This window comes from Mastigoproctus giganteus, chromosome 8 (genome assembly GCF_048544385.1).
Source record: "Mastigoproctus giganteus isolate SK-2022 chromosome 8, ASM4854438v1, whole genome shotgun sequence".
Taxonomy (NCBI): Eukaryota; Metazoa; Arthropoda; class Arachnida; order Uropygi; family Thelyphonidae; genus Mastigoproctus; species Mastigoproctus giganteus.
In genome coordinates, this window is record NC_143582.1 from 76,617,689 (window position 1) to 76,644,924 (window position 27,236).

General features: G+C 34.1%; 1 protein-coding gene across 1 annotated transcript in view; it reads right to left on the reverse strand.

Annotated features, from left to right (window-relative positions):
* Window positions 1-27,236, reverse strand: part of p115 (General vesicular transport factor p115) — a 262,239-nt gene that overhangs the window by 123,793 nt on the left and 111,210 nt on the right. The window contains exons 8-10 of the mRNA XM_090380276.1: window positions 22,939-23,014; window positions 15,427-15,491; window positions 359-447 (exon numbers count right to left, since the gene is read on the reverse strand). Of these exons, the coding sequence (XP_090236402.1) occupies window positions 359-447; window positions 15,427-15,491; window positions 22,939-23,014 (230 nt within the window). The remainder of the gene's footprint in view (window positions 1-358; window positions 448-15,426; window positions 15,492-22,938; window positions 23,015-27,236) is intronic.

Sequence of the window (27,236 nt, forward strand, 5' to 3'; positions counted from 1 at the left end):
CTATAAAGTTTTTAATCACACCTCAATACACATAATAAAATTTCTATTTGTATGAATTTAATGAAATTTGAAATGGCTAGAGAAGCATTTTTAAAAGAGAGAGCCATATATAAAATTTTAGGAGAATCGACTCGTTGGGAGTCATTTTGTTAGATGCATAGAGCGGAACATGTTTAAAACCAAAGGAGGCTTACACATTTGTAAACATGTTTAATAAGGTGGAATAATGCCCAAAAAACAAATCAGTGCCAAGATATTGTAGTACACATTAAGATTTTATTAATTTTACATTAGAATAAACCATAATATATACACAAATCTGATATAATTTTGGGGTGAATGACCTAATCCAACATACCTAGGAGGATTTGTAGGTGCAGTAACTGAAGCAAAATATTCTTGATTTCCATGATTACCTCTTATGACTTCTGCAACTGTGTTAATTGTCTAAAAATCAGAATATCAACAATTGTTTTTAATGCCATGTAATAAAAATAAATCTAATTCATATTTTAGTATCTGTCAATCTGTGTAATCACACCGCAATATACAACCTTTGTAAAAAAAGTGGTTGATATTTAAAGTATCTTTGTTTCTGAAATGGAAATTTCAGAAACTAAAGCATTCAAATTATAAAACTATGATTTAAATTATTTATATCAAGCAAGAAACAAATGCAAAAGCAACATTTCAGTATGAAGAAAGCTGATAAATTTCAGTGATAACAGTTTTATGCTTTAAAATACATACCATATATAAGTTAAAAACTAAACCTACAAAAGCTTAAACTGCTTGCACAACAAGAATAGATAAGTTACATGTTATTAGCTGTTTACAGTACTAATAACAGTTATTAGTACTGTAAACAAAATGGATGAATTTGAGCAACCATTTACATCTACTGATGTTGATATAACAGGGTTAACTGAGATTTGCTGTCACTGATACAGAAGATGGCAAGTCACATTTTGGAACATACAATGAACATAGGAAAAATAGTCAGAATGGAGGGAAGTGGGTGGGTGGGAAGATTTATGCTTCCAATCAAAAGGTTCAATGTGGTAAAATTGTACCCTGATTCAGAACAATATCAGGAGAGCACAGAATGTGTGTGTGGGATGTGATATGCTTAATGGCAAATGAAACGTCAGTGGGGGAGGATGTTTTGCAGATTGCACAATAACAACATGTATAACTTGAACCAGCAAGAAAGTCTCGCTACTTTGTTAAGTTAAGGGAAATTTTCATTATGCCACTCACTTGCTGAGACCACACACAAAGAGAATTGGAAATAGTGAATTGCTAACTTGACCTGCAGAATAAATATTCTGAATCAATTTGACTGTTATGTACAAACATGCTAGGAGAAGGTACAAGAGGCAAGAATAATCCTGACTGGTTACCACTAGCCAGGTGGGTAATATGACAGTACTGGAATCATTTGCAGTGTCCGAAATTTAACAATGAAAAATCAGTTAAAACTCATTACAAATAATTTTTAATTGGTTTAACCTGGAGCAATTTTGCTTATTTGAATCAACAGTTACGGGTGCATTATTTGCTTATTTGAATCAACAGTTACGGGTGTTAACATTATTCATAATACTATTACAAAATTTGGATACATGTTCTCCATATGACTAAATCAGTGTTTTTAAACATTGGAACAATGGTCTTAAACATTCCAGTCAACTGTTGAAGCCCACGCACAACTGACTGGAACAACATTTCAATTCCTAAAATAAATCATTTTAATTAATATAAGAAAAATTACCATTTCGTAAGAGTAGATGATCTTTGCAATGTTTCATAAGACTTGTATCATCAGTATTTTTCAAATTGCTAACGTTGTATAAAAAACTAAAAATATTAGTATAATTTTCTTATGAGAGAGAGAGAAATTCACAGTGATAGATTAGTTTTTCATAACAACTGACTAGTATAACCTAATTTTTAGCAAACTAGGCATTTCTCTTCATTCTTTACAAATTTCATTTTTAAATAAATGAAGTTGAGGTTCACAAACCTTTCACTTTATTAGCTTCAAAGTTCTTTGGCTCTTTTTAAAGTAACATATCTAAATTTTATAATAAAATCAATATCTTACTCAGGTCTCGATATTGAACATATATATATATAGGAAAAGAGAATTATTCTACAATTGAATATGGATATGTACATTAGCAACTGTCCATGTGATCGTCTTATGTCATTGTCTCAGAAAACCAAGTCTATTGAGAGAATCATTTCCGTGAAGATTTTGAAACATCATAGCAAAAATTTGGGATAAAAAATGGTTCAGTTATTGGAATGTGCTTTGCAAATTTTTACTTTTCATTTATTTCAGTATATTCAATCATTTTGCCCTAAATTTATATAGATTGCTGTTTTTTTTAATCTGTTTCTTAGAACAGATTAAAATTGTTTTCTGAATGGTACAAGATCACAGTCAACAATCTTTAAAAAATAATCTATTTTGAATACCTCTTTTGCATTAAAATTAATTCAATCTTTGATTTGAACATTTTGATCCATATTTGAACATTTTCCTTTTTTTGATGTGCTCTTTATCTTAAAGTTTGGACTTATATTCCTTTGCATACTTTGAAACTAAATAAGGAGCATTTTCAAATACACCTGAACAATATTCAATAAAAAAAAAAAATGAAAAAAGCAAGCTCTTCTAAATGCTTTAAAGCATTTGTGATACATCTGTACAAGACTTTTTCAACAATACTTGTCATATTCACCTTATATAATATCATGTATCACATGATTACAGTTGATAAAAATTCAATAGTATTTAAAAGTTCATTTGCTGAAGAAACTTCTGATTTAAATTTCGGATCTGTACCAGTATTCAGAGCTCCTTTTAATATTCGATTTACCCCTCCAATTTGAAAATATATCATTTTAACATTATCTATTTTACCCCCGAACCGTGTTTTGTCAGTGGCTTTGATGAACAAATAGTTAATGCTCAGATAGAGTATTCTCTGGAAAAACAGCAGCAGATCCCACACATGATTCCGATTTTGAGCTGTGTGTGTGTGTGTAAACTGGCAAGAAGTCACAATGTTCTGCATGGTGTTATGAATACAGCTTGGTTTTTTTTTTTTTTTTTTTTTAGGAACATTAGCAACTAAGGCCATGTTGCTCCAGGGATATACAGTGGTCATTCCCTGACCTTTCCGCATACTCCGTATTTGGTGGTCACGGGCTTGAATCCCGGTCTAATAAAGAAGCGTGTGCTACGCACTACTGCTCCTGCCCACTTGGCTATGGAGGCACCTATGAATACAGCTGAAGGTAGACAGATGAAGGTGTATTAGACTTCACTGCATTCTTTAGCAAGAAGTCACATGCCGGTATTTCAGCATGCCAGGGTGGAAGGGGCTGTTTTGGTGATCAAGCAACCTTCTCTACTGTGATGTTAAGCTCCGTGAGTAGCTTTTGAACATAAATGCTGAATGGGCGATTGGCAGCTAGACATCTGTTATAAAGATTTTCCCATCGTGTCTCAAAAGCGGATGTCACGTGGGGGTGATCTGACAGGGAGTTCAGCTTAAAGGTTTAGTGTAGAGACAACTGTTTTCATTGAAGAGACAAGGATGGTTCATTTGCTTCGATATACAGACTTTGGACGGGTGATGTTCTGAATGCACCAGTAGCAATACAAATGGTCTGATGGTGAATGGGGTCAAGCCAGCAGAGTGTGCTATTTCTAACAGAAAAATATACCCAAGACCCATAATCTAATTTTGAGCATACAAGTGCATGGTACAGATGGAGTAAAGTGCATCTGTCTGTGCCCTAAGAAGAAGAGAGAGCACAGAGAATGTTAAGCCTTCTCATTCACTTTGTGTGTAGCTGACAAATGTGTTGGAGGAATGTCAGTTTTTTTGTCAAATATGAGTCTCAAGAATTGTCTCTACTACTGGAATGATGTTTTGTCCAAGTCATAATTCAGGCTGGGAATGGGTGGGGGAGGTACATTTGCGACAGAAATGGACGCAAACTGTCATCTCCAATGAGAACCTGAAACCATTGGCTGTGGACCAGGATTTAAGACGGTCAGTGGCTTTTTTTTTTTTTTTTTTTGCAGTTGTCTTGCAGTAACCATCATATTGCATGATTGAGAAAATATGCTGGTCATCAACATAAAGTAGTATATTTTTTACGGTTGGAGGAATTTTTTGGTAATGGAGTTTACTTTAATGGCAAAAAGCACGACACTTAAGACAGATTCTTGTGGTACCCCTTCCTCATGACAAAAGGGCCGGGAAAGGATGGATCCTACTCAAACTTGGAAATGAAGATGGGATAAGAAATCTTTAATAAAAATGGGAAGATGACCTCTTAGACAGAGGTTATAAAGGTCTTTTAAAATTCCAAATTTCCAAGTTGCATTGTACACTTTTTCCATGTCAAAAATGGACAACAAGCGTTCTCTTTTTAGGAATGCATTTCGAATAGATGTTTCCAGTCTAATTAAGTGGTCCAAAGTGGACATGTTCCTTTGGAAGTGGCACCTGAAATTGAGAGAGAGAGGCCATTCAATTCCAAGTACCATAAAGGATGGCATTAACCATTCTCTCCAATATTTCACACAGACAGCTAGTCAGGGCAATAGGACAATGATTATTCAGAAACTTAGGATCTTTTCCTGGAGTGGCAAAAGCAAGAATGGTTGCCTTGCACAAGGTGTCCAGAACTGCTCTTCAAGGAAGATTCTGGTGTACAGGAAGAGCAGAAGGTCCTTGGATTTTGGTGAAAGTTGTTTGATCATATTTCATAATGGATGTCGTCTAGTCCAACAGCAGTAGTCTTTGTAAGAGCAAGCGCTGTTTTCAGCTCATGAATGGTAAACATGTCAGAGGTAATAACAGAAAAATGTTCTTGATCTGATTATACAGATACAGATCAAACTGGAAAAATAAAAATAATAAGTGGACTAGATAGACTTTTGTAAGCTAATTCCAAAGCAGTTTTTGGTTTTTCTCTACCATGTCAGTTTTTGTGATGAGACATACGACTCTCATACCTATTTGGCTAACCTATATGTACATCATTATTTATTTATTACACTGGCCATATTAAAAAAAAAAAAAAAAAATCATACCTTTGGCACAAAAGTTGCAGATTCAAAAGGAAATTGATCTGCCGAATCTAAAAACACCAAAATTATGTCTCCATCCCATCTCTGACATTGATGTTTTGCTAACTTAATGAACAACTAGTTTCATTAATTTCAGTAATATGTCTCTTAAAAATGAGTCATTTATTTCAAAATACTTTAATCAAACAATGTAGTCACATACATTCTATTTCCTTAGAAATATTTGCCACTCAGAGGGTTTTTCTTATAATCCACTTTGCTTTCCCTCTTAAGAAACCAACAATAATCTCCAATCATGGCAGTATCTTAGTGACCTTGGTACAAATTGGTACTACATCATGGGGATGACACTGATTTTTCCTTTTGTTGAACAAACCACAAAATCCATTCGAACAAATGGCACACATCATAAGGTGTGGTGATCATGCCTCATTCTGGTCACCTAGATGACAGTTTAAGTAAAACGATAAATTTTCCAAATATATATCCATTGCGATTTTCTTAGGAATGTGTAGCCAAATTTCTTGGGATAATTTTTACACTTTTGAGGCATGACAAATGTGCTTCAGTAATTTTCCAGATCTTAGCTGCAACAACTTGTAATCAAATTATTAAATATTAAATCAAATAAAGGATATAAATATATTCAAATAATTTCCTGTCATGAGGACAGGAAAAAAATAAATAAAAATAAAATTTCATGAAATTCCATCCATTAGGAGTCAAGTTGTTACATGCAAACATACGGACATAGTGAAGATAATAGATGCATTATTCACAGATGCTAACACACCTAATTAGAAGTGCTAGATAAACCAGAAATGGATTTGGAATCAGCATCCAAAGCATCCAAGTCCACATAATCTTTTTTTCCCCCAATGAAAAATACTTTTTGATCTGTGTAATTTATAATCATCCTGTGTACTTTTCTTCTTTTCAGCAAGTCTTATCAGTTCGTCTGACATCCATCTAGGTATTCTTGAACAATATCTTTCGGTTGGTATGGAATGCATTTTAGAATATGCAGTTCGTAACATGATCAGTTGTTCCCACTGAAAAGAATTTAAAAACTGTGCATGACCACTGTAGTAATTTAAGAAAGCAAAATCTCTTCTTTTTTACTCTTGGCAGTAGTTATATTTTTAAGTAAATCTCACATTAATATATTACGATCACTGCCACCTAGTGGTGCTATCTGGAAGTTCTTAATGCATGACGAATATATATATATATTTTTTTATATTTTTACAAATAGTAAGAATCGTTTTCTTAGATACACGTTTCATGTATATGTAATATGCATACTACTTCCTTTATGACTGACAGATATAGATGTGTCCAGACATGTCAAGTAGACACAAACCTGTGAATTGTTTTTTCCACATTCAATTGTTTTCTGGTGCAGTTGTGCTAAGTAGTACCTACTTCTAAGATAACTTTCATATTCTGTGTCTTTGATAACGGCAACTCATGATTGTGTGAACAATCAAAATATACAGGAAACCCTCTTATAACATAGTGTGAAACCATGTTATATGGGACTAAGAACCAGTACAAAAAAAAAAAAGAGTTACATTCCAAAAGCTAACAAAAAATACACCATTTTTTTTATAACTATCGGAAACTTAATTTTTATTAAAAATAGTAATAACTAAACAAACGCCTTACAAATTGTGATACATATATGTCAGTTGTTGTTTTGGTTTTTAGGAGCATTAGCAACTAAGGCCATATTACTCCAGGGATGTGTGGTGGTCATTCCCTGACCTTTCTGCATCCTCCGTATTTGGTGGTCACAGGCTTGAACCCCGGTCTAATCAAGAAGCGTGTGCTGCTCCTGCCCACCTGGCTACGGAGGCGCCATATATGTCAGATAATGTACATTCGTTTAATTTTCTTCCTCTTCATCGCTGCTAAGCACAACCAAACAAGAATGCTTTCTCTGTTGCAAAATATCTTCACCTTCTGAACTTTCTTCTTCTGCATCTAGATTTTGCGTATCTTCTGCTCTCTAAAAAATCAGTAATCTGGTTTGTTTGCTTTTGCTTGATAGATCTTTGTAAATTGCATGGTATGGAACAAAGCATTTTTGAAACTCCCTTTTAAACTTTGTGCTCTTTTCAGTTGAAGGTCAACAAATCTGCATCCAAAAAATAAGATTCTAATTGCTCAGCTAAGTTTATGCCTTCCCGTATGCTTTTTAGAGTAAAATTTGGAACTTCATAATTTTCATTTGCCTATCATCCTCTGAATTGATTTACCTCTGATGCCATTTCCACCAATCCACTTTGCCAGCCACTAATTCTTAATGTCTTCAGTAGTCATATCATCAAAACCTTCCCCTCCTACCGACTTAGCAAGTTCTACTATCATACTAATTGTTTTCTGCCAGTTGGACCATATTTCATGAATGAACTGACTCTGGCCATACATTTTTCCAACACGCACGTGTTAATGGTTTTACTTCTTTGAGCGATAAAGCTATGGTTCCAATACAGTCCACAACCGAGAAAGGTTTCCATGCCTCCATCACTTAAATAGATTTGGAATCAATTTTTTCCAAAATCCACTGTAATGAGTTTTAAAGGTAAATTAAAGAAGTTGTATTAGATGGTAGGAATATTACTTCAACGTTTGGATGACTTAAATCTTTTGGATGGCCTGGAGCGTTATCCAATAGTAATAAAATTTTTTTTTCTCCACAAGTTCAATAGCACAGAATCTAACACAGGGATTTCCCAATAAAATAAATGTGGATTTTCCAATTTTTTTTTTTTTTTTTTCACCCTAGTGAGCCAAAAGTGGGGATTTCCAAAAGAGAATAGAAACATTGAAAAATTATATCCAACATAATAGCAGGGTTTTCCCTGCACAAAAATACAGTGCAAGGTTTGCCTGGCCACCCACTAAGACCTATCGTTTCTTTTAGTAGATCAGCTTTTGCTAATTTATATCCCCACTCACTCGATTCTCTACATTCAAAATTAATAATACCAACCAAGCCTTTCAGAAAATCAGTTACACCACCATATCTGACTGAGATATATTAGTTTCTATTGATATCATATCCCTATACACTAATGTGCCCATTCCTTTCACCCTACAAGCATTACACGTACTTCTAACAGCTGATGACACTTTAACAAAACATACCTCTTTCAGTTGACCACATCCTTGAACTCACCACTCTTTTACTAGATGCTAGATATTTTAGATTTAATAATAAAATTTATCGACAAATATTCAGTTTACCAATGGGTTTAGGCATTTCTGCTCCCCTTTCTGAAATTTATCTCGCCACTATTGAAAACCAAATTTTACAACCTTTCCCTTCTGAAATTAAATTATACATACGCTACGCCGATGATGTCCTAATAATAGGCAACAGAACAACCACAGACAATCTCTTTTTAAAATTCAATACAATACACGATAGGCTAAACCTTACCCTCGAAATCGCAACGAACAGCCAGATTAATTTTCTTAATCTTACTATTTATACAATAAACACAAATTTAAATACAAAGATTTTCAGAAAAAAAACGCACACCGGTAAATATCTACATTTCACTTCACATCATCCCCTTAGTACCAAAAAAGCCATCCTACACAACCAAATCTACAACGCTATCAAATTCAGCTGTTCACAAAACGATCTACACAACGAACTTCAATACCTTACTGATAAATTCATAGCCAGAAGCTAACCCCCCCCCCCTCAACTCATCCAACATACAATATCCACCGTTAAAAACAGTATTAATAACCCCACCAGACACAGTAACAAGACAAATACTCGCATAGTTCTCCCTTATCATAGTGAACTCGCAGCACAATTCCGGCGTATATTCAAAGATACTGATATCTCCCTCACCTTCTCTACTTATAATAAACTAAGTTCCCTATTTAATTCTTATAAAGATACACACAAATATCCCATCAACGATCTCAATAATATAATATATCTCATAAAATGCCAACCAAACTGCGACACCTGTTACATTGGCAGCACTACCACCAAATTCGATTCCTCCACAACTTCCAATGCCCGCGCATACTACCACTTCAACAGTTTCAGGAGGCACCTCTGCTAGGTGGGAAGGAGCAGCAGTGCGTAGCACACGATTCTTGATTAGACCGGGGTTCGAGCCCATCACCACCAAATACAGAGAATGCAGAAAGGTCAGCGAATGACCACCGCATATCCCGGAGCAATATGGCCTTAGTTGCTAATGCTCCAAATAACAAACAAACAAACAGTTTCAGGACAAGTCAATCCTGCACTGAGTTAGCAATCCATGCTCAAACCCACAACCACACCCCCCTTGTTGACTCTGCCATCACCATTATTAAACTTGGATCGAGCTACAGAATTCTTCAATATGAAGCCCTCACCATCGAATGGTACCGACACCATTCCAATCTCAATATTATTAACGCTAAACTTCCCTTCAACCTCTCACCGGCTTGGAACCTCTCGCGGCTCAAGTTCCCACGTGTCAAAAAGAGCATCACGAGAGTATAGATAAACTTTAAATACAACACGCGCTCACTTCTCTCCCATTTGCCAACTGATGATGGTTTATTCAACAAAAGTCCCTCATAACGACTATTGGCATTACCGGTCTTTTTTTTTTTTTTTTTTGTTTTTTTTTTCTCTCCATTTGCATCCTTTAACCTCTTCATGACAACCAAGGATTGGAGATCTGCACTTCTACTTCCTTGCACTCATTTTAAAATCTGCTTAAAATATTTTCACCCCATTCTCCGCCTTAGTTCTTTTTAATGCATCTTCCAACCTAAATTTAGCCACCATCTACCAATAAATTTATTGCAGATTTATAAAAGGTGAGTACCATTTTTTAAGCACTTGCTATTCAATTTTTAGTCAGATTTATCACGGTATTATAAGGTTACTATAATTTCACTATTGTCAAATTATTGGTCTGCTACTTGGCCAACAACTTGGTTATACAAAAGTTTGTTGCTTTCTGTGCTAATGAGATAGCTGAGCAAGCAGAGAACAGTGGAAAAGGAAAGCAGCTGCCAAGACAGTCCTCTAACACCAGCTCCAAAGAATATTAAAGGGCCACTAGTAGATTGAAACAAAGTACTGTTAACTCCTCTTCATATAAAGCTAGGCAGAGTGAAACAGTTTGAATAAAGAAGAAAATTGTTTTAAGTATGTTTGCATTAAATTCCCATCACTTCCATATAAAAAAAAAAAAAATCAAAGGAATTTTTGTTGAACCTCAAATCCAAGTTGTTGCTAGATTATGTATTTGAAGAATCCAGGAACCAAACAGAAAGAGAAAGTTAGAATGGCTTCAAAAATGTAGTGCACAATATTTTGGTAAACTACAATAGAACCTGAATAAGAAATTCCCGCATAAGAAATTTTCCCCTGTACTAGGTTTGGTTTCTTAAGTCACAATTTCAATTCTATATATTTTAATGTATTATTTTCCTGCGTAAGAGGTTTCCCAGGTGAAATGTTTTCCCGCATAAAAAGTTCGTGATAAAGAACGCACAGTGTATTATTTTAATGCATTAAGGACTTATACCTCAAGCTGCGAAAAAGTTAGACTATGTATATTTTAGTGCACTTGCATCATTTATACACAGCCAATTATAGATTAGCAAAAAAATTTGCTAATCTATAATTGCAATAGTGGCATCGTTTTAGTTACATTTCATATTGTGAATACCTTCACGACGAGTTGCCATGACATCGCACTACTTCAAATAAGTAACACTTCACCCGAAGGAGAAGACTGTTGTTACTTATTCTCAGTGGATACCACCACCCAGACAGCACTGTTTCAGGGCTATTTGGCCCTTCTTCGGTGGGTGGGTGGGTGGGTAGGTACCCAAGTGATGTAATGATGACAAAACAGTTGTGAAGTATATCTCCACAATATGAGAGATGCCTGATGGTATATGATATAAGTTAGGACTAATACATTAAGGGCTTATTCCTCAAGCTGCGAAAGAGTTAGATTATGTATATTTTAGTGCACTTGCATCATTTATACATAGCCAATTATAGATTAGGAAATTTGCAATAGCGGCATCGTTTTAGTTACATCTCATATTGTGAATACCTTCACGACGAGTTGTCATGACATTACACTACTTCAAATAAGTAACGCTTCACCCAAAGGAGAAGACTGTTGTTACTTATTCTCAGTGGATACCACCACCCAGATGGCACCGTTTCAGGGCTATTTGGCCCTTCTTCGCACTAAAATATACATACTATAACTCTTTCGCAGCTTGAGGCATAAGCCCTTAATGCATTAGAGTCCTAACTTATATCATACACCATCAGGCACCTCTCATATTGTGGAGATATACTTCACACTGTTTTGTCATCATTACATCACTTGGGTACCTACCTACCCACCCACCGAAGAAGGGCCAGATAGCCCTGAAACAGTGCTGTCTGGGTGGTGGTATCCAATGAGAATAAGTAACAATAGTCTTCTCCTTCGGGTGAAGCGTTACTTATTCGAAGTAGTGCAATGTCATGGCAACTCGTCATGAAGGTATTCACGTTATGAGATGTAACTAAAATGATGCCGCTATTGCAAATTTGCTAATCTATAATTGGCTGTGTATAAATGATGCAAGTGCACTAAAATATACACAGTGTATTATTATAATGTGTATTATAAAGCTGAATGCTGATGGGATTCTTCATCTTGCTCAGACTGAGGACCTGAGGGGGCACAGTTTCAAACTGAGGAAAGATAGTTGTAGAATAGATGTGCGGAAATTTGCCTTAAGCCCGAGGGTAGTTGATTGGTGGAACAGGCTTCCAGCTTTTGTTGTGGAAGCTAATAGCCTAAATAAATTTAAGGCTGAGCTGGACAGGCATTTAGAACGAATGGAGGGATGAAATGGGAGGTTTGTTTTTTTTTTTTTTTTTTTTTTTGGCTGATGCTGCATAAGCGTGCTTTCTTGCATTGTATGCCTCTACTAATGCTAATGACGTTTTCCAACTTAATGTTTTTTAAATATAGAAATACTTTATTTTTATATTTATTTTTTCACCCGTTGACCACATGAAGCATTTGCCGTTAAATTCTCACGATTCTGAATTACTTAGTGGATTGTTGCTGTCTTATTGTAACTGTGACCTTTTAAGGTATGTTGAAAGCTGAACTTATGAACTAAAAGGAATAAGAAGAAATAAAAGGAATAATTAATCATGAAAATGTGTTGAACTCAAATGCCCTTAATGTTTCATGTAAAGTTAAAAGGAGACAAACTGGAAATATGGAGATGTGGAGAAGGCATTAGTGGTTTGGTTCAAGCAGTATCTGCTGCAAATGTTCCAGGTAATAACAATTTATTGAGAGAGAAGGGCATCAAAATTGTTGATAGGCTTGGAGTGGATTTCATTCCTTCCAATGGGTGGGTTAATAGATTTAAGAAGAAATATAGGTTGAATATGTTACAAGTTGATGAGTGGAGAAAAAGGAAACTACATGTTTTGATCAAACAATATAGAAAGTGTGATATTTTAAATGATGGCAAGTTAGGACTCTTTTATAATCTACTTCCTAATAAGATTTATGCATTCAAAGGACAAAATTGCCATACCATGGTGGTAAACTGAGCTAAGGAGAGAATTATAGTGCTAGTGGGGGCTAATATGGATAGCGCAGAGAAACTATCGTTGCTTGTGATAGGGAAACACAAGAAGCCATGCTGTTTCAAGAATGTGAAAACACCTCCATGTAAATAAAGGAACAATAAAACAGCATGGATGACCTGTGCTCTTTTTGATGAGCATTTAAGATCTCTATATTCAAAAATGGCAGGAGAGAATAGAAAAATTATTTTGTTTGTCAATAACTGCCCTGCTCATTCGAAAAGCAATGAGCACTAAAACAATGGAGTTCTTCCCTGGGGATTCCACGTCAGTTGTGCAACCAATGGATCAGGGAGTGATCAAAGTTTTAAAGATGCATTTTCGTAAGTAAATTGTAAATAAATTGCTTACCCTTGTAAAACTGAATGGAAAAAGTGGAAAGTACAAAATTTCTTTGAAAGATGCAATACATTCTAAAAGATATTTCTTGACTAAATGCCTAAGAATATGAAGGAGTTTTACTTATGCATGGGTAATGCACACACATCATTTCTACTAGTTTTAATGCATCATTTTAATTATATCTCACATTGTGAATACCTCCACAACAAGTTGCCATGGTAATTCACTACCTACTAGTCTTCTCCATAGGTGATGCATTACTTATTCGAGGTAGTGAATTACCATGGCAACTTGCTGTGAAGGTATTTACAATATGAGATATAATTAAAATGATGCATTAAAACTACCTTGGTAGTAGAAATGATGTGTGTGCATTATTCATGCATAAGTACACTCCTTCATGCAATGCATTATTTAGAATGCATCATGGGATACACTGAGCCCTACTGTTATAATTAATTCCTTTAAAAAGGTTGGGTTCTATAATGATATAGAAGAAAATGTTGATCATGTCAAAAGTGATGAACAGGAAGGAATTTCTTTTGACAAATGGGATTTCCTACAAAGTAGTCTGAAATTTACAGTAAATTTTTATGATTATGTTGATGTATATAATGATGTTATCACATGTGAATTGCAAAGTATTGAAGATATTTGCAGTAAAGATTAAAACATGACTGAGTCTGAACAAGGAGATGAGCCTGCTGTACCAACATTCTGAGATGCAATGATTGGCTTCTCTTTACTGCAGCAATTCATTCATAGTGTGCCCAATGTTCTTGAGTCAGTGTTGAAATGTGTTAGGGAAATTGATTTAGTCTGAATGAAGCTCTCCCCAAAATATCTGAAGCAGTCTTCTCTGGATAGTTTCTTGAAAAAATTAAACATTTTTCAGTTATTTTCTTTTTGTACTACTTGTAATTATATGATTTTTATCATTCTCATTAAATCTTATTAAATCATGACTAATAAATATTGTTTTGCATTAAATTACGATTTTTATTCTTGATAGTTTTCCTACAATTAACATGATCATTCACATGTGTATTTTTCATTTTTATTTGTATAGTTAAAATTTCACACCCTTAGGTCATTTTACCTTCTAAGAAGTTTCCCTTGTAAGAAGTTCTAAACCTACAGTCCCTTGGAAAATTTATCTATATTCTATTGTATTAATAAATATCCAGATTATGAGATCATGAGTAACATGCTAGAGAAGTTCAGAAAACTGGCCTGCAATATGAGTGTTAAGGTACATTTTTTGCAAACTCATCTCAAATATTTCCCAGAAAACCTAGTTTAAGAGAAGGGGGGAGGAGGAAGATTCCATCAAGATATAAAAGAAGTGAAAAAAGGTAACAACAGGATGGAATGTCAGTATGATGGCCAACTACTGCTGGATACTAAAAAGACTGAACTACTGCCTGAGGAAATCAAAAAGGTGCAAGTTTAACACAAGTCTAAGCATTTATGAAATCCAATTTGCAGCAATCTATTCTTGATAAGAGAACAGAGCTTTTGATATTTCTGATTTTTTTTTTCATGTATTTTTTATCGATATTTTTATATAAAAATAACATTTGTAAAATCAGCAAAAATACAAAATAAACTAGAAACATATCCATCTATTTTTTTTTTTTTTTTTTTTAATTTTTTATTTGTAAAAATTTCTGATGTGATAGATCAAATTTCAAGTAACTTTCAAATTTACATTAAAAATGTAGTTCATATTTCTTATTAGCAGTAAAACACCATAACTTTTCTTAAAATGCAGATTGATGTAATCAGACCAAGAGTATTATTGCTTTCTCTATGTAATAATAATAAATAAAGACTTTTCTTGAACTATTTATGTGTTATATGGGATTTTAAGAACTTTCTATGGGCAATCCAAAGTTTCTATTCACATTTGCCATTAAAAGAGGGAGAGAATTAAAGTGGTTATCCCTTTCCTCAAAATCACTGCCTGTTCTTTTCTGAGGAATCTGTATAGTGTGCTCATATTTATTCTTTTTCCTTAATTATTCATTTGAAACAGATCTGTAAAGGCTGTTTCTGTTCTTTCACATTTCTAAAGGATATTAAGTAAGATGATTGTCTGATGTAAGTAGGACTGAAATAATGAAATATTATCCGATTTGAAAGTCTCATAAATGCAAGGATATATATATGATTTATAGTTGCATGTGCAAACTAAGATTTATTCTCTAATATTTGAATACAAGTATTCCCTTTCAAACTATTAAATTGTAATCCATGCTTTGAGTTCTAAACCTCCAGGACTAACCAATAAATAAATGCATACCTCTGTTAAAATATCTGCTGGAACACCACTGGCCATCAGGATGCTGCTAAGTTGCTCAAGTAAACCTTAAAAAAAAAAAAAAAAAAAAAAATTAGTACTCAGCACTACTTAATGTGAATGAAATATTTCATATGAATGAATTCTGTTAGTCACAGTGAAATCTGTAAAAGAATTTGATAAAAAAAAAAAAAAAACAGCTGTTTAATATATATTCACATATAGTAAAATACCATGTTGCTCAAATTAATGTTATCTAGAAATTTTTAATTAGATAGTATGAATCAGAGCTGTAATACTCAATATGTTCTACGTTGGTAATAATATTAGTAAAATAATAAGAGGAGTTTACCTCAATATAGTAACGTAGAACACTTCTACGTACTATATTGAGGTAAACTCCTCTTATTATTTTACTAAGAAATTTTTAATATATTCTTAACTTCTTGACAGGTTCCTTGGAGCACTGTTAGTAACTGACAGTGAATCATTTCTCCATATGGACTGCTGTTTCTAGTACACCATTGCTCACTTTGAGCTTGTGTTACAGGTACACCCAAAGTCTCATGTTACATTTTGTCACCTCCACAACAATAGATCACTTTCTGTATGATTCTAAAGACATACTTTGTTTACCCTGTTTATATGGAATTCTTGGTGTTCTACATCATGTGCTTCTTAGAGAGATCTGTGTTATCACTGATTAATTTAACAATATAAATTATACTATATATTTATGAACAATATTAATATATAGTATAAATTGTGTTCCATACTATTAGTGCTTAGTTATTGTCTACATGTCTCGGAATAGTTATATCAGATATTCCATTATCAGTACTGAGAGCACTGATATAATTATTAATCCTCCCAATACCTTTCAAGGACATTATGAAGGATGGGTCATTTGCAGCACTTCAAGTTTAGCAATTATGGACAGAGCAGTGTTACAAATCCCTCTGGGTAGTAGAACTGTCCAGATCTTCACTCACGGCACTTTTTGTGAACAGACTACACTTCCCACGGTGCAGTGGATAATTTGCAGCAGCAGTGCGCTCTGCTTCCTGCTACCATGCAGATAGATTGTGGCAGCCAAAAAATAAAAAAACTGAAAGCGGGAGATATTGATTGCTTAGGCTGATTAGTAGGTTTCATGGTGCACAATGTATCACACCTACGTGGACATATGTTCATGACTGGATCAGAATGTTGCACAAGCTGAGAAACCCAGAATAATTTGTGTGGGTGGGGGGTGGGGGGGAGTAAACTCTTTCCAGCTGAGATTGGCAAACTACAATGCAAATTGAAGTCTTTACTGTTTGTGGCAGTTAAATGCTAAATGGAAAAAGTATTTCCTCTAAGTAAAATAAGGAAAGTAGTTAGAAGAGTGAAAAAATGATAAATACATAAATGCTAGATAATAGTTCCTGAGTCATAGTTACAGCTTTAAGTTTTTCAAGAAACAATCAATAAAAAACATTCATATGACAATACACAAGCTTCTGAAAAGGAGGTATGTAAAAATCAGTAGTAAGGTGATGGCAAAAAAAAAGAAAGAGAGATAGAGAGAAGAATACAGGGAGCATTTTAAAAGGGAGCAAGCTTTTGTTACTGTGGTAAAGTATTTATTTTAGAATTTCACAGTTTCAATGATGGGGTTAAAAGCCACAGTGAATTACCTGTTTCACTGGCAAGATTCAAACTGGAACCTTTCCAAACAGGATGGAAGTTACATAGTCATTGTTTAACCAGAAGCATACACACTACATTGCCAAAAGTAATCAGTCATACGTTTCAAGAGGGGAAAAATTATAAATTTAATGTCAGCTCATCTTTGGTTTTAATTACACATTATATCCTTATTAATATTCTCCAAACTAATTTTTGATAACAGAAAAGTGGTATTTTGGTCCATCCTTCCTTCGGCATAGTAGTCAATTCAACTATTGATTATGGCTATGCTAGTGTAGCCTGGAGCAAATGTTCATCCCAAAGGTGTTCAAAGTAAGACTAAGGTTGTAATGCTGGACAAGCCAATAATGCAAAAACAAGTCACTACAAGCTGTGCAGTATCACATGATGCTTTTTCATGCTGAAATAACAAGGGTTCCTTCCCACACTGCTGCCACAATGTACTGCATGGCATTCATTGTTCTACAAATGTCTAACAACAACCCATGCCCAAACCACAAGAAGAATTATCAGATGATGACATCTCTGCAAAACTTCAGATGGGATGGCACACTCTAGTAAAAATTAATGTTCTTCAGCTGTATGCTGGACTCAAACGTAAGTATCAGATTAGGAAACTGTGCAAGTGTTGCAATTCATCACTCCATAACAAAGCATTCAAATGTTCTAGGAATAAATTATAATGAGTTGTGCACCAGACAAGTCAATACAGCAGTCTTTTTTTAGCATTAGCATTAGCAGTGGCAGTGGCAAATGATGCAAGAAAGCAAACTTATACAGCAAGCTGTGCAGTATCACATGATGCATTTCTATGCTAAAATAACAAGGGTTCCTTCCCACACTGCTGCCACAATGTACTGCATGGCATTCATTGTTCTACAAATGTCTAACAACAACCCATGCCCAAACCACAAGAAGAATTATCAGATGATGACATCTCTGCAAAACTTCAGATGGGATGGCACACTCTAGTAAAAATTAATGTTCTTCAGCTGTATGCTGGACTCAAACGTAAGTATCAGATTAGGAAACTGTGCAAGTGTTGCAATTCATCACTCCATAACAAAGCATTCAAATGTTCTAGGAATAAATTATAATGAGTTGTGCACCAGACAAGTCAATACAGCAGTCTTTTTTTAGCATTAGCATTAGCAGTGGCAAATGATGCAAGAAAGCAAACTTATACAGCAAGCTGTGCAGTATCACATGATGCATTTCTATGCTAAAATAAAAAGGGTTCCTTCCCACACTGCTGCCACAATGTACTGCATGGCATTCATTGTTCTGCAAATGTCTACCAATGACCCATGCCCAAACCACAAGAAGAATTATCAGTCCGATGACATCCTTTTCAAGATTGTAGGGCTCAGTGTTATGATAACGTTGCTATAATGTCAAGAAAAATAACAGGTGTTCAGCAGAAAATTCTTACAAAAAATCTCCATGCATTGTTTGTTAATTGTGATAATCATAGTTTGAACCTGTCCGGGTTACATGCTGCAAGTGTAGATCCTCTTGTTGTGACTTTTTTTGGTATAATTGAAAATATTTATTCATTCTTCTCTCAATCAACTGTTCGTTGGGAAGAATTGGGAAAAAAAAAAACTGTTCCAATTATGGTAAAGCATGTGTGTGTGTGTGTCAAATGGAGTGTAAAGATAGAGGCTGTTAAACTAATTCATGATGCCACTACTGACATAGTAGATCTATCGGAGCAGCTGTCTGAAGATCAATGCAACAAAAGTAACTAGATTTGAAGCAGTAAATCTTGTACAAGGTTTCATTAATTTCAATTTTTTAGTTCTCCTTCCTTTTTGGTACAATATCCTCCAAAAGATTGGCCATGTTCGGAAAAGGCTTCAAGATCCTACAGTGAACTTTCACAATATTCTTTCTTTGGATCTTCAATCTATCCAAAACTATTTGGCAGAAAACCATGACGATTTGTGTTGAGAATTAGTACAAAATGGAAAGGATAGATGTGAACTTTGGAGAGTACCTATAAAGAAAATAATCCGGCGAAAAAGAAGGATAACTAGAGAACTAGGCAAGGATGTAGAAATTTTTGGAGAAGAAGAGATCGCGTGAGTCATGAAAAGTGCGATAGACCAGCTTCAAGGGAAATGACATTAGGTTTTGTTCGACTTAATGACCTGAACCTAAAATTTGATTTCTTACTCGATATTGAAGATCTTTTTAGAAATGAAGGTTTGAGTATTGTTCATCAAAAATGTAATGTATTTGGAAAATTTTATGGCATGGATGTAGAAGGTTCAGAGTTATTTAATGAAATATGTGACTGCAAAATGCTTCTTGAGACTTGCGGAATCTCTGCACACAATACTCCTATGGAACTTTTATTTCTTATTGTAAGTTATGGAGAAGATGTTTCCAAATTTATGAATTTCATTGCAAATTCTTCTTGCCATTGGTGTTTCCATTGCCAGCTGTGAATGCTCATTCAGCAAGTTGAAAATGATTCAGTCTTACCTTTGGGCATGGGACAGGAGTGGATTAGTAACTTAGCCCTTCTGAGTATAGAAAGGGAAATTTTTTGAAAAGGTTGATTTTGATGATGTCATCAATAAGTTTGCAGAGGTGAAGGCAAGGAATTAATTTACATTGAAAATATTTATGTAATGTATTAGAAGTACCTATGATTTTTTAGTGTCTTTATTTCATCACATTGTAAAAATTCAAGTAGTTAATATTTAATAGTCATCATTTCATACACTTCGTGTTTGAAACATTAACAATTTCACTGTATATTTTTCGATCATTTTTAATTTGGAAATAAATTAAGTTTACTGAATACCAAAATTGCACTTTTCTCTAATAAAAATATACAACTTTGTTTTTAAATCATTTCATATTATTGGCCAGAATATGGTAGCCCTGGGATAGCAAAACTAAATTGACTAAAGATGCCAAAACGCTAAATTGAGTGAATAAAATCCATGAAATAACTTCACTCTGAAATGGATATGTATATGGCTTATAATTATCTATCACATTATCAAACTCAGGGGTGCCAGGACAGCATATTGCCTCAGGTGTCCATGATCCTAGCTACACCTCTGACTCATATGCAGTACTTTGCATTTATCAATGTTAAATTTATCAACCTTAGTATCATCTGCAAACTTGGACATTAAGACATGCCTTCCTCAATATCATTGAGAAATATAGAAAACAACATTGTGCTCAACACCGAATCCCGAGACTCCACTAATAACATTAGTCCATGAAGAGTAATGTCCATTGATTACCACTCTTTCATCTCCCACTATAAAAAAAAAAAAAAAAGGACTGTTACATCACTAAACAATAATTAATGAAAACCAAAATAAAGCATTAATGAATGGTAACAGCTTACCAGTAGATATGAATACAAACTGAGAGAATATATAAATATAAAAAAATTACAAGAAATGTGAAGAATCTCAAGTCCCAGAAATATGCAACTATAACTCTAATGTATTTTGTGAACCCATTAAATGCTAAAAATATAATTGCAAAATGATATTTTCAAATCCATCAAATAAAAAAAAAAAAAGCTCTGCCACCAAGGTTAAAGACCTAAGTTGTCTTTAACAGTAAAATGTGCAATGAATAGAATAAATGACTTCAATAATATAAACTTAATATTAATTTATATTTCAAGCATATACAAAGCTCATCTTAAATAAAGATCAGTTAATTGAAATTTTTAGAAAATAACTCAACTGATACTTAAATTTATGTTTATAATTCAAGGTCAGAACAAGGTTAATTAATGTTTAATAAAATTACATTTATACTCAGTATAAATACCATCATAACTAAGGGTTTACAACTTCATTTTAAAAAAACTGTTTTGTTGCATGCCAACACAACAATTGTTTGTTTGTTATTTGGATTTTAGGAGCATTAGCAACTAAGGCCATATTGCTCCGGGGATATGCGGTGGTCATTCCCTGACCTTTCCGCATCCTCCGTATTTGGTGGTCACGGGCTCGAACCCCCGTCTAATCAAGAAGCGTGTGCTACGCACTGCTGCTCCTGCCCACCTGGCTACGGAGGCGCCCCAACACAACAATTAATAATGGGCTACACTTTTTCTGGTGGCATACATGCTCTATTTCACAACATGCACACTCATCCCTGTAAAAAGTTTGACAATTGAATTCTAGGACTGCATTGCAAGCATATCAAAGCATGTAAGAACATAATGCATTGCTTTGCCAGCTGACCTATTTAACCGCTTACCCCCCCCCACGAGATCATTTGCATATCATGTCATTTGCACACAGTTGTGTCACAATTGCTGTGTTGTTCAAAGCTTTATGATTGTGTTAAGTGAAGAAACATAGAATAAAAATTAAATTTTGTTTTCAGTTACAAAAAAAAAAAAAAATGCGGCTGATACCTACTAAAAAAAAAAAAAAAAAAAAAAGTGACTCAAGTGTATGGTAATGCATTTTTCACTAGGTTGCATGATTTCAGGATGAGGATCCAGAAGCTGATGAGCTGTGAACATCCAACAATGCTTGGAACTTCAGAACCAGTCAAAAAATGATTGTGCATGAATATAAATGATGGGAGAACAACTTCACTTTGAAAAAAGAAAATTTGTGCATTAAGTTTATTCTTCATGGGTTGACTGATGAATAAAAGCTGCTCAGACTCTAACAACATGAATGAAGAGCTTACTAAAGTTATTTACAATGATCCTACTGTGCTCGATTTAATCAACAGATATGAGTCACAGCATTTTCAAATATGATCCACAAATAAAGAGACAACGCCTAGAATGGCAGTCAACATTACCTCTAAGACACAAACTTTTATTTTCAAAACCAAAGTGATGCTGTGCACTTTCTTCAATAGCAAGGGAATCATTCAAGGAATTTATTTCACAAGAAAGACAGTGAATAAGAAGTACTGAATAAGTTTTGAATCATTTGGTTAAAGAATTTGCTGAATAAGGCTTCAGTTTTGAGAAAAAAATGTGGCCTAATCTAGAGCTAGTTTCTGCTCTAGATTAGGCCACATTCTGCACTGAATACTATGGAGATTTTGAAAAACATGGAATTATAGAGCTAATCCCCACTCCAAATTTATCTCTTTCAGACTACTACTTATTTTCCAAAATCATATCCATGCTGTAACATGATAACAATTCTTCAACGGTGATTAAAAGAAATGTGACAAAGGAACCATGGAAATCATTTCAAATGCATTTAAATTTTTTTCCAAGAACACACGATTAACCTCGCAAATGTGCAACTGCTCAGTGTTTACTTTGAAAAATATTGAAAGGGCTTTTTTTTTCCCCCCATTCTAACTTGTGGCATACTTTAAATTGATTCAGTCCTGGAACTTAATTGTCATACGCTGTATGTTAACCCAAGACAACAGTCAGCCTAAGTGGAATTCATGGATGTTTAAAATATGAGCTTGATATTCAAGGATAAAGACTAACACAATTAAAAATGAATAGTTTAATATCCCCATATACCAACTTTAAAAAGCTCTTTTTCAACTTTAAATGCCTACATGCTGTTGTTGTTATTTGGTTTTTAGGAGCATTAGCAACCAAGGCCATATTGCTCCGGGGATATGCGGTGGTCATTCCCTGACCTTTCCGCATCCTCTGTATTTGGCGGTCACGGGCTTGAACCCTGGTCTAATCAAGAAGAATGTGCTGCTCCTACCCACCTGGCTATGGAGGCACCTAAATGCCTACATTTCTGAAAATGATTAATATCTGTCACAATCTATATAAATTTTTCAAAGTCACAGTAAACAAAATCATGTTGAAATTAACTATGAATGACTTACCACACTGGTTCATTACTTTTTGAGAGGATGTTATTACCTGCTGTGGATTATTTGGAGATGCTAATGTTCGCACAACCTAATAAATAAATAAATTTATTAATAAATAATATATTAATTCATTAGTAAATAAATACACCTTTATTGATTGCTAGCCAATTATTCAGTTAAGGAGCACAATCTGATACGTTAGCAAGATGGAGGATTTCAAGGGGAAGACGTTAAACATTAAAGAAATTAAGGCTATGAGGAATCTATATATTCTGTCTGTAATAGAGAGATATTCTTTGGTCAGTTTGGAGATTTTGTATCAAATGTAGTTGAAATGGGGGCAGATCTAGACAGCTAGCTACTAATTTGTATTATATTATTTTTTATTGTACACATCTAATTTTGTATTTTAATTGGTTTTATTTTATTAAACTTCTTATTTCTATAGTTTGTCAATGGCTGCCATATGTGCTTATATAAAATGCTTATTCCCGCACAAGGCCTTTTTTGTAATCGCATACTGCTGTATTAAGAAAAACACTTATGTGAGGGGGTTTGTGGCCTGAACATGAAAGGGCAGTAGTACAATGTTAAAAATTTCTGTAATTAATATACAGTCATCCTTCGATTTGCGCGGTCAGGTTTTACTACCAAAATTTTAGATTGCGTGGCAAGTTTCGCTACCTGCGCAATTTTTGTTTACAAGGCTTCAAAAATAGGAATGAAGAGTAGATTTTGAAACTTTATTTATATTATTTATATTATTTACATGATTGAGGATTTCATTGAAGGAGAAACATTTCACCATAATAACGTAAAATCCCAATAAACTGGAAAGTGCAAATTGTTTTATGGTCATGACCTCCAGAAATATGCTTTAGAAAAATATCACAAAGGTGTTCAAAACTGATTCTTATAACCAAACATAGCAATAAACGGTGGAGTGTTTGTCCGGTTACTTTTGAAACAACTTCCTAATTCAGGAACCACCTTCATCAGTTAGCCTACATTAGCTGTTTTGACAGAATCTTTTTCTGGTTCATGCAACGTAAAGTGTTTTAATCGGTAAGCATTGCTTTTGCTGATTTAATATTTCTTGTCTATATAAAGTGTGTGTGTTTAATTAGTGACTAAAATGAAGAAAGGCTACAACAAAAAAAATTTTAATTTAAATTTAAAATTGTTAAGGAGTTAGAAAATGGCAAAAAAGGATGTGACATTGGCTAAGAAATACAGCATAAATGAATCTAGCATTCGATGAATTAGGGAAAATGCTGAGAAAATTAAAAGTTCAGCTTTCTGTTCCACATCATTGGCTGCAAAAAGCACTACAAAAGTGAGAAATCCATTAATAGATAAAACCGAAAAATGACTTTCTTTCTGGATAGAAGATCTTAATCAAAAGAGAATGCCTTTTATTTCGGATATTATTCGCACCAAAGCTCTGGAAATTTTTAATTGCTTGCAAGGAGAAGAAGCCGGTCCATCCAATGCAGACTTCTTTCTGGCCAGTAAGGATTGGTTTGAAAATTTTAAAAAACGTCAGTCTTCACAATTTAAAATTAACGGGCAAAGCAGCCAGTGCACTGGCTGCACTGGCAAAGCAGCCAGTGCAGATACAGAAGCTGCTTCTTTGTATCTGAAAACTTTAAAGGATGTTATTGCAACTGAAGGCTAAGATCTGGATATGGATCCTAATTTGGAGAGGAGTTTAAATATTTGCAGAACTTTATCATTAGCTTTAGTTCCTTATGAAGAAATTTATAGAGAAAAACAGCGTGCTTGTAAGCAAACAATTTTAACTAATTTTTTTCAAAAGTTACTGGATACTGTTGCAAGTTTATCACAGGAAAACAGCAACGAAGAAGCAATGAATTTAGATTAAAAATCTAGAGGTATTTGCAAGATTAATTTTATGGACGTTTCTAGTTTTTTCCTACCAAATGAAGACATTTTTTTTTTAAATTAATTTTTTTTGCACATTTTTTTTGTGTACAGGTATGGAACTTTCATTGTGTCATATAAACTACAAATTGCATTTCACAGATTCGGACTGTGTGGTGTTTTCCCGAAACGTAACCCCCACGCAAATCAGGGGATGACTGTATAACACTTCAAATAGCAATCAACCAAGTCTCATGCAGTTTCAATAATGTCTTTTTTTTTAATTACAGGTTCTGAAGTCAATAAACTTGTGTTAATGATGAAAGATGGGAAAATTTCTTTTAAAATGTAAAAATTAAGTAAAAGAAACAAACAGTGTTAGTAGAGCCAGTGAAGTCTAATTTATTTTTAAACTTCACTCTAAGTACTGCAAAAAGAGTGCTGTACTTTACAGTGTTGTCAAGTATTTGATATCGTAAGTCTCTACAACTTTATCTTCCTCTAACTAAACTGTGAGAGATAATATTATTCAACATTTCGGTATATATTTGATTTAGAAGTTATTGATTCTACATTTCCAAGTACTGTTTAAAATGCTCACAGACTTTGCTAAAAACAATCTGTGGCCTTATAATTTGGCACCTCCACAAAGATAAAAGACTGGCCTTTTCCAGACTGCACTAACTCTTTTTATTACATAACATAAGTACAGGCAACCCCCATATAACATGGTACTTCTACAACACGATTTAACTCTAGCACAACTGATAAATTGCGGAAATCCTCGCACAACTGGGTACTTATATAACACAGTTTCAGTCTAACATGGTTAGAGAATTGTGGAAACCTCACATAACACAGTATTTTTCAGCTTTTGTGGGGAGAAAACCCTGCTATTATGTTGGATGTAATTTTTCAACATTTCCATTCTTTTTTGTGAATCTCCACTGTTGACTCGCTAGTTGAATCTCCACTTTTTTGTGAATCTCCACTGTCATGCAAACAAAAATTATGGGAAATCCCCATATTTTATTTTGTTGGGGAAATCCCTGTGTTAGGTTCTGTGCAATTGAACTTGTATGAGACCATAAAAAATTGTGACTTCGAAGTGTGCAGTTAACGACTTTTTGTATGGTTATATTGATTTTTATTTGATCGTTTATAAATTTTTCCAGGTATGCATTACTAAACTTTGTTCTTAAGAACCATACTGGAATAATTTCTTTGTTGTGAATTAAATTCCAGCCCTAAATTATGCCTAAGGAACTTAGGCATAATTTGGGTAACTGCTGATTTATTTAAAGAATGGTTTCTAACTTATCTGCCATCTGTGGAAAACTATTTAAAGTGGAAAAAAATATCTAGACTTCAAAGTTTTCTTACTATTGGATAACATGCCAGGCTACTGAAGTTGTTCCTCCCACCTAATACAACTTCTTTAATTCAGCCATTAGATCAAGGCATTATATCTACCTTTAAAACTCATTACATCAGAAAATCGTTACAACAGATTTTGGAAAATATTGATTCCGAATCTACTGAAGTGATAGAGGCATGGAAACATTTCTCAATTGTGGACTGTACCGGAATCCTAGCTTTATCGCTCAAAAAAGTAAAACTGTCAACATGTGCATGTTGGAAAAATGTATGGCCAGAGTCAGTTCATTCAGGAAATATGGTCAAACTGGAAAAAAAAAATGGAATCAGTGTGACAGTAGAACTTACTAAATCAGTAGGAAGGGAAGGTTTTGATTATAACTACTGAAGATGTTCAAGAATTACTGGTAGAAAAAGAGGCCGGCAAAGCAATGGAGAGGCATAAATCCTTCGACTGAAAGGAACACAAATTTCAAAAGAGAGAGCTTCAAAAGTGCTTAGCTCCATACCATGCAATTTACAAAGATATATCAAGCACAAGCAAACAAACCAGATTACTGATTTTTTAAAGAGAGCAGAAAATAGATGAAATCTAGATGCCCTAGAATAAAATTCAAAAGGTCAAGATATTCTGCAACAGAGAAAATGTTATCATTTGATTGTGCTCAGCAGCAATGAAGAGGAAGAAAATTAAATGAATGTACATTATCTGACGTATACATAACACAGTTTGTAAGACTGTTTGTTGAGTTATTGCTATTTTTAATAAAAATTAAGTTTCTGATAGCTATAAAAAAAAATTATGAAATTTTGTTAACTTTTGGAACGTAATTCCCTCCCCCCCTTTTGTACTAGTTCGTCCAGGATAACATAGTCTCCAAAGTGGGGTACACAAGATAATCCGCAATAAATCAATATTTATTGATTATGAAAACTTTAGTTTTTCGAAACGTAATTGAAAATAAAAATTACAGTAAACCCTCATTAATCCGGATCCCGGTAATCCGTACGTTGCTTAATCCGGACAGCTCTAAAAAAATTTAAAAGTG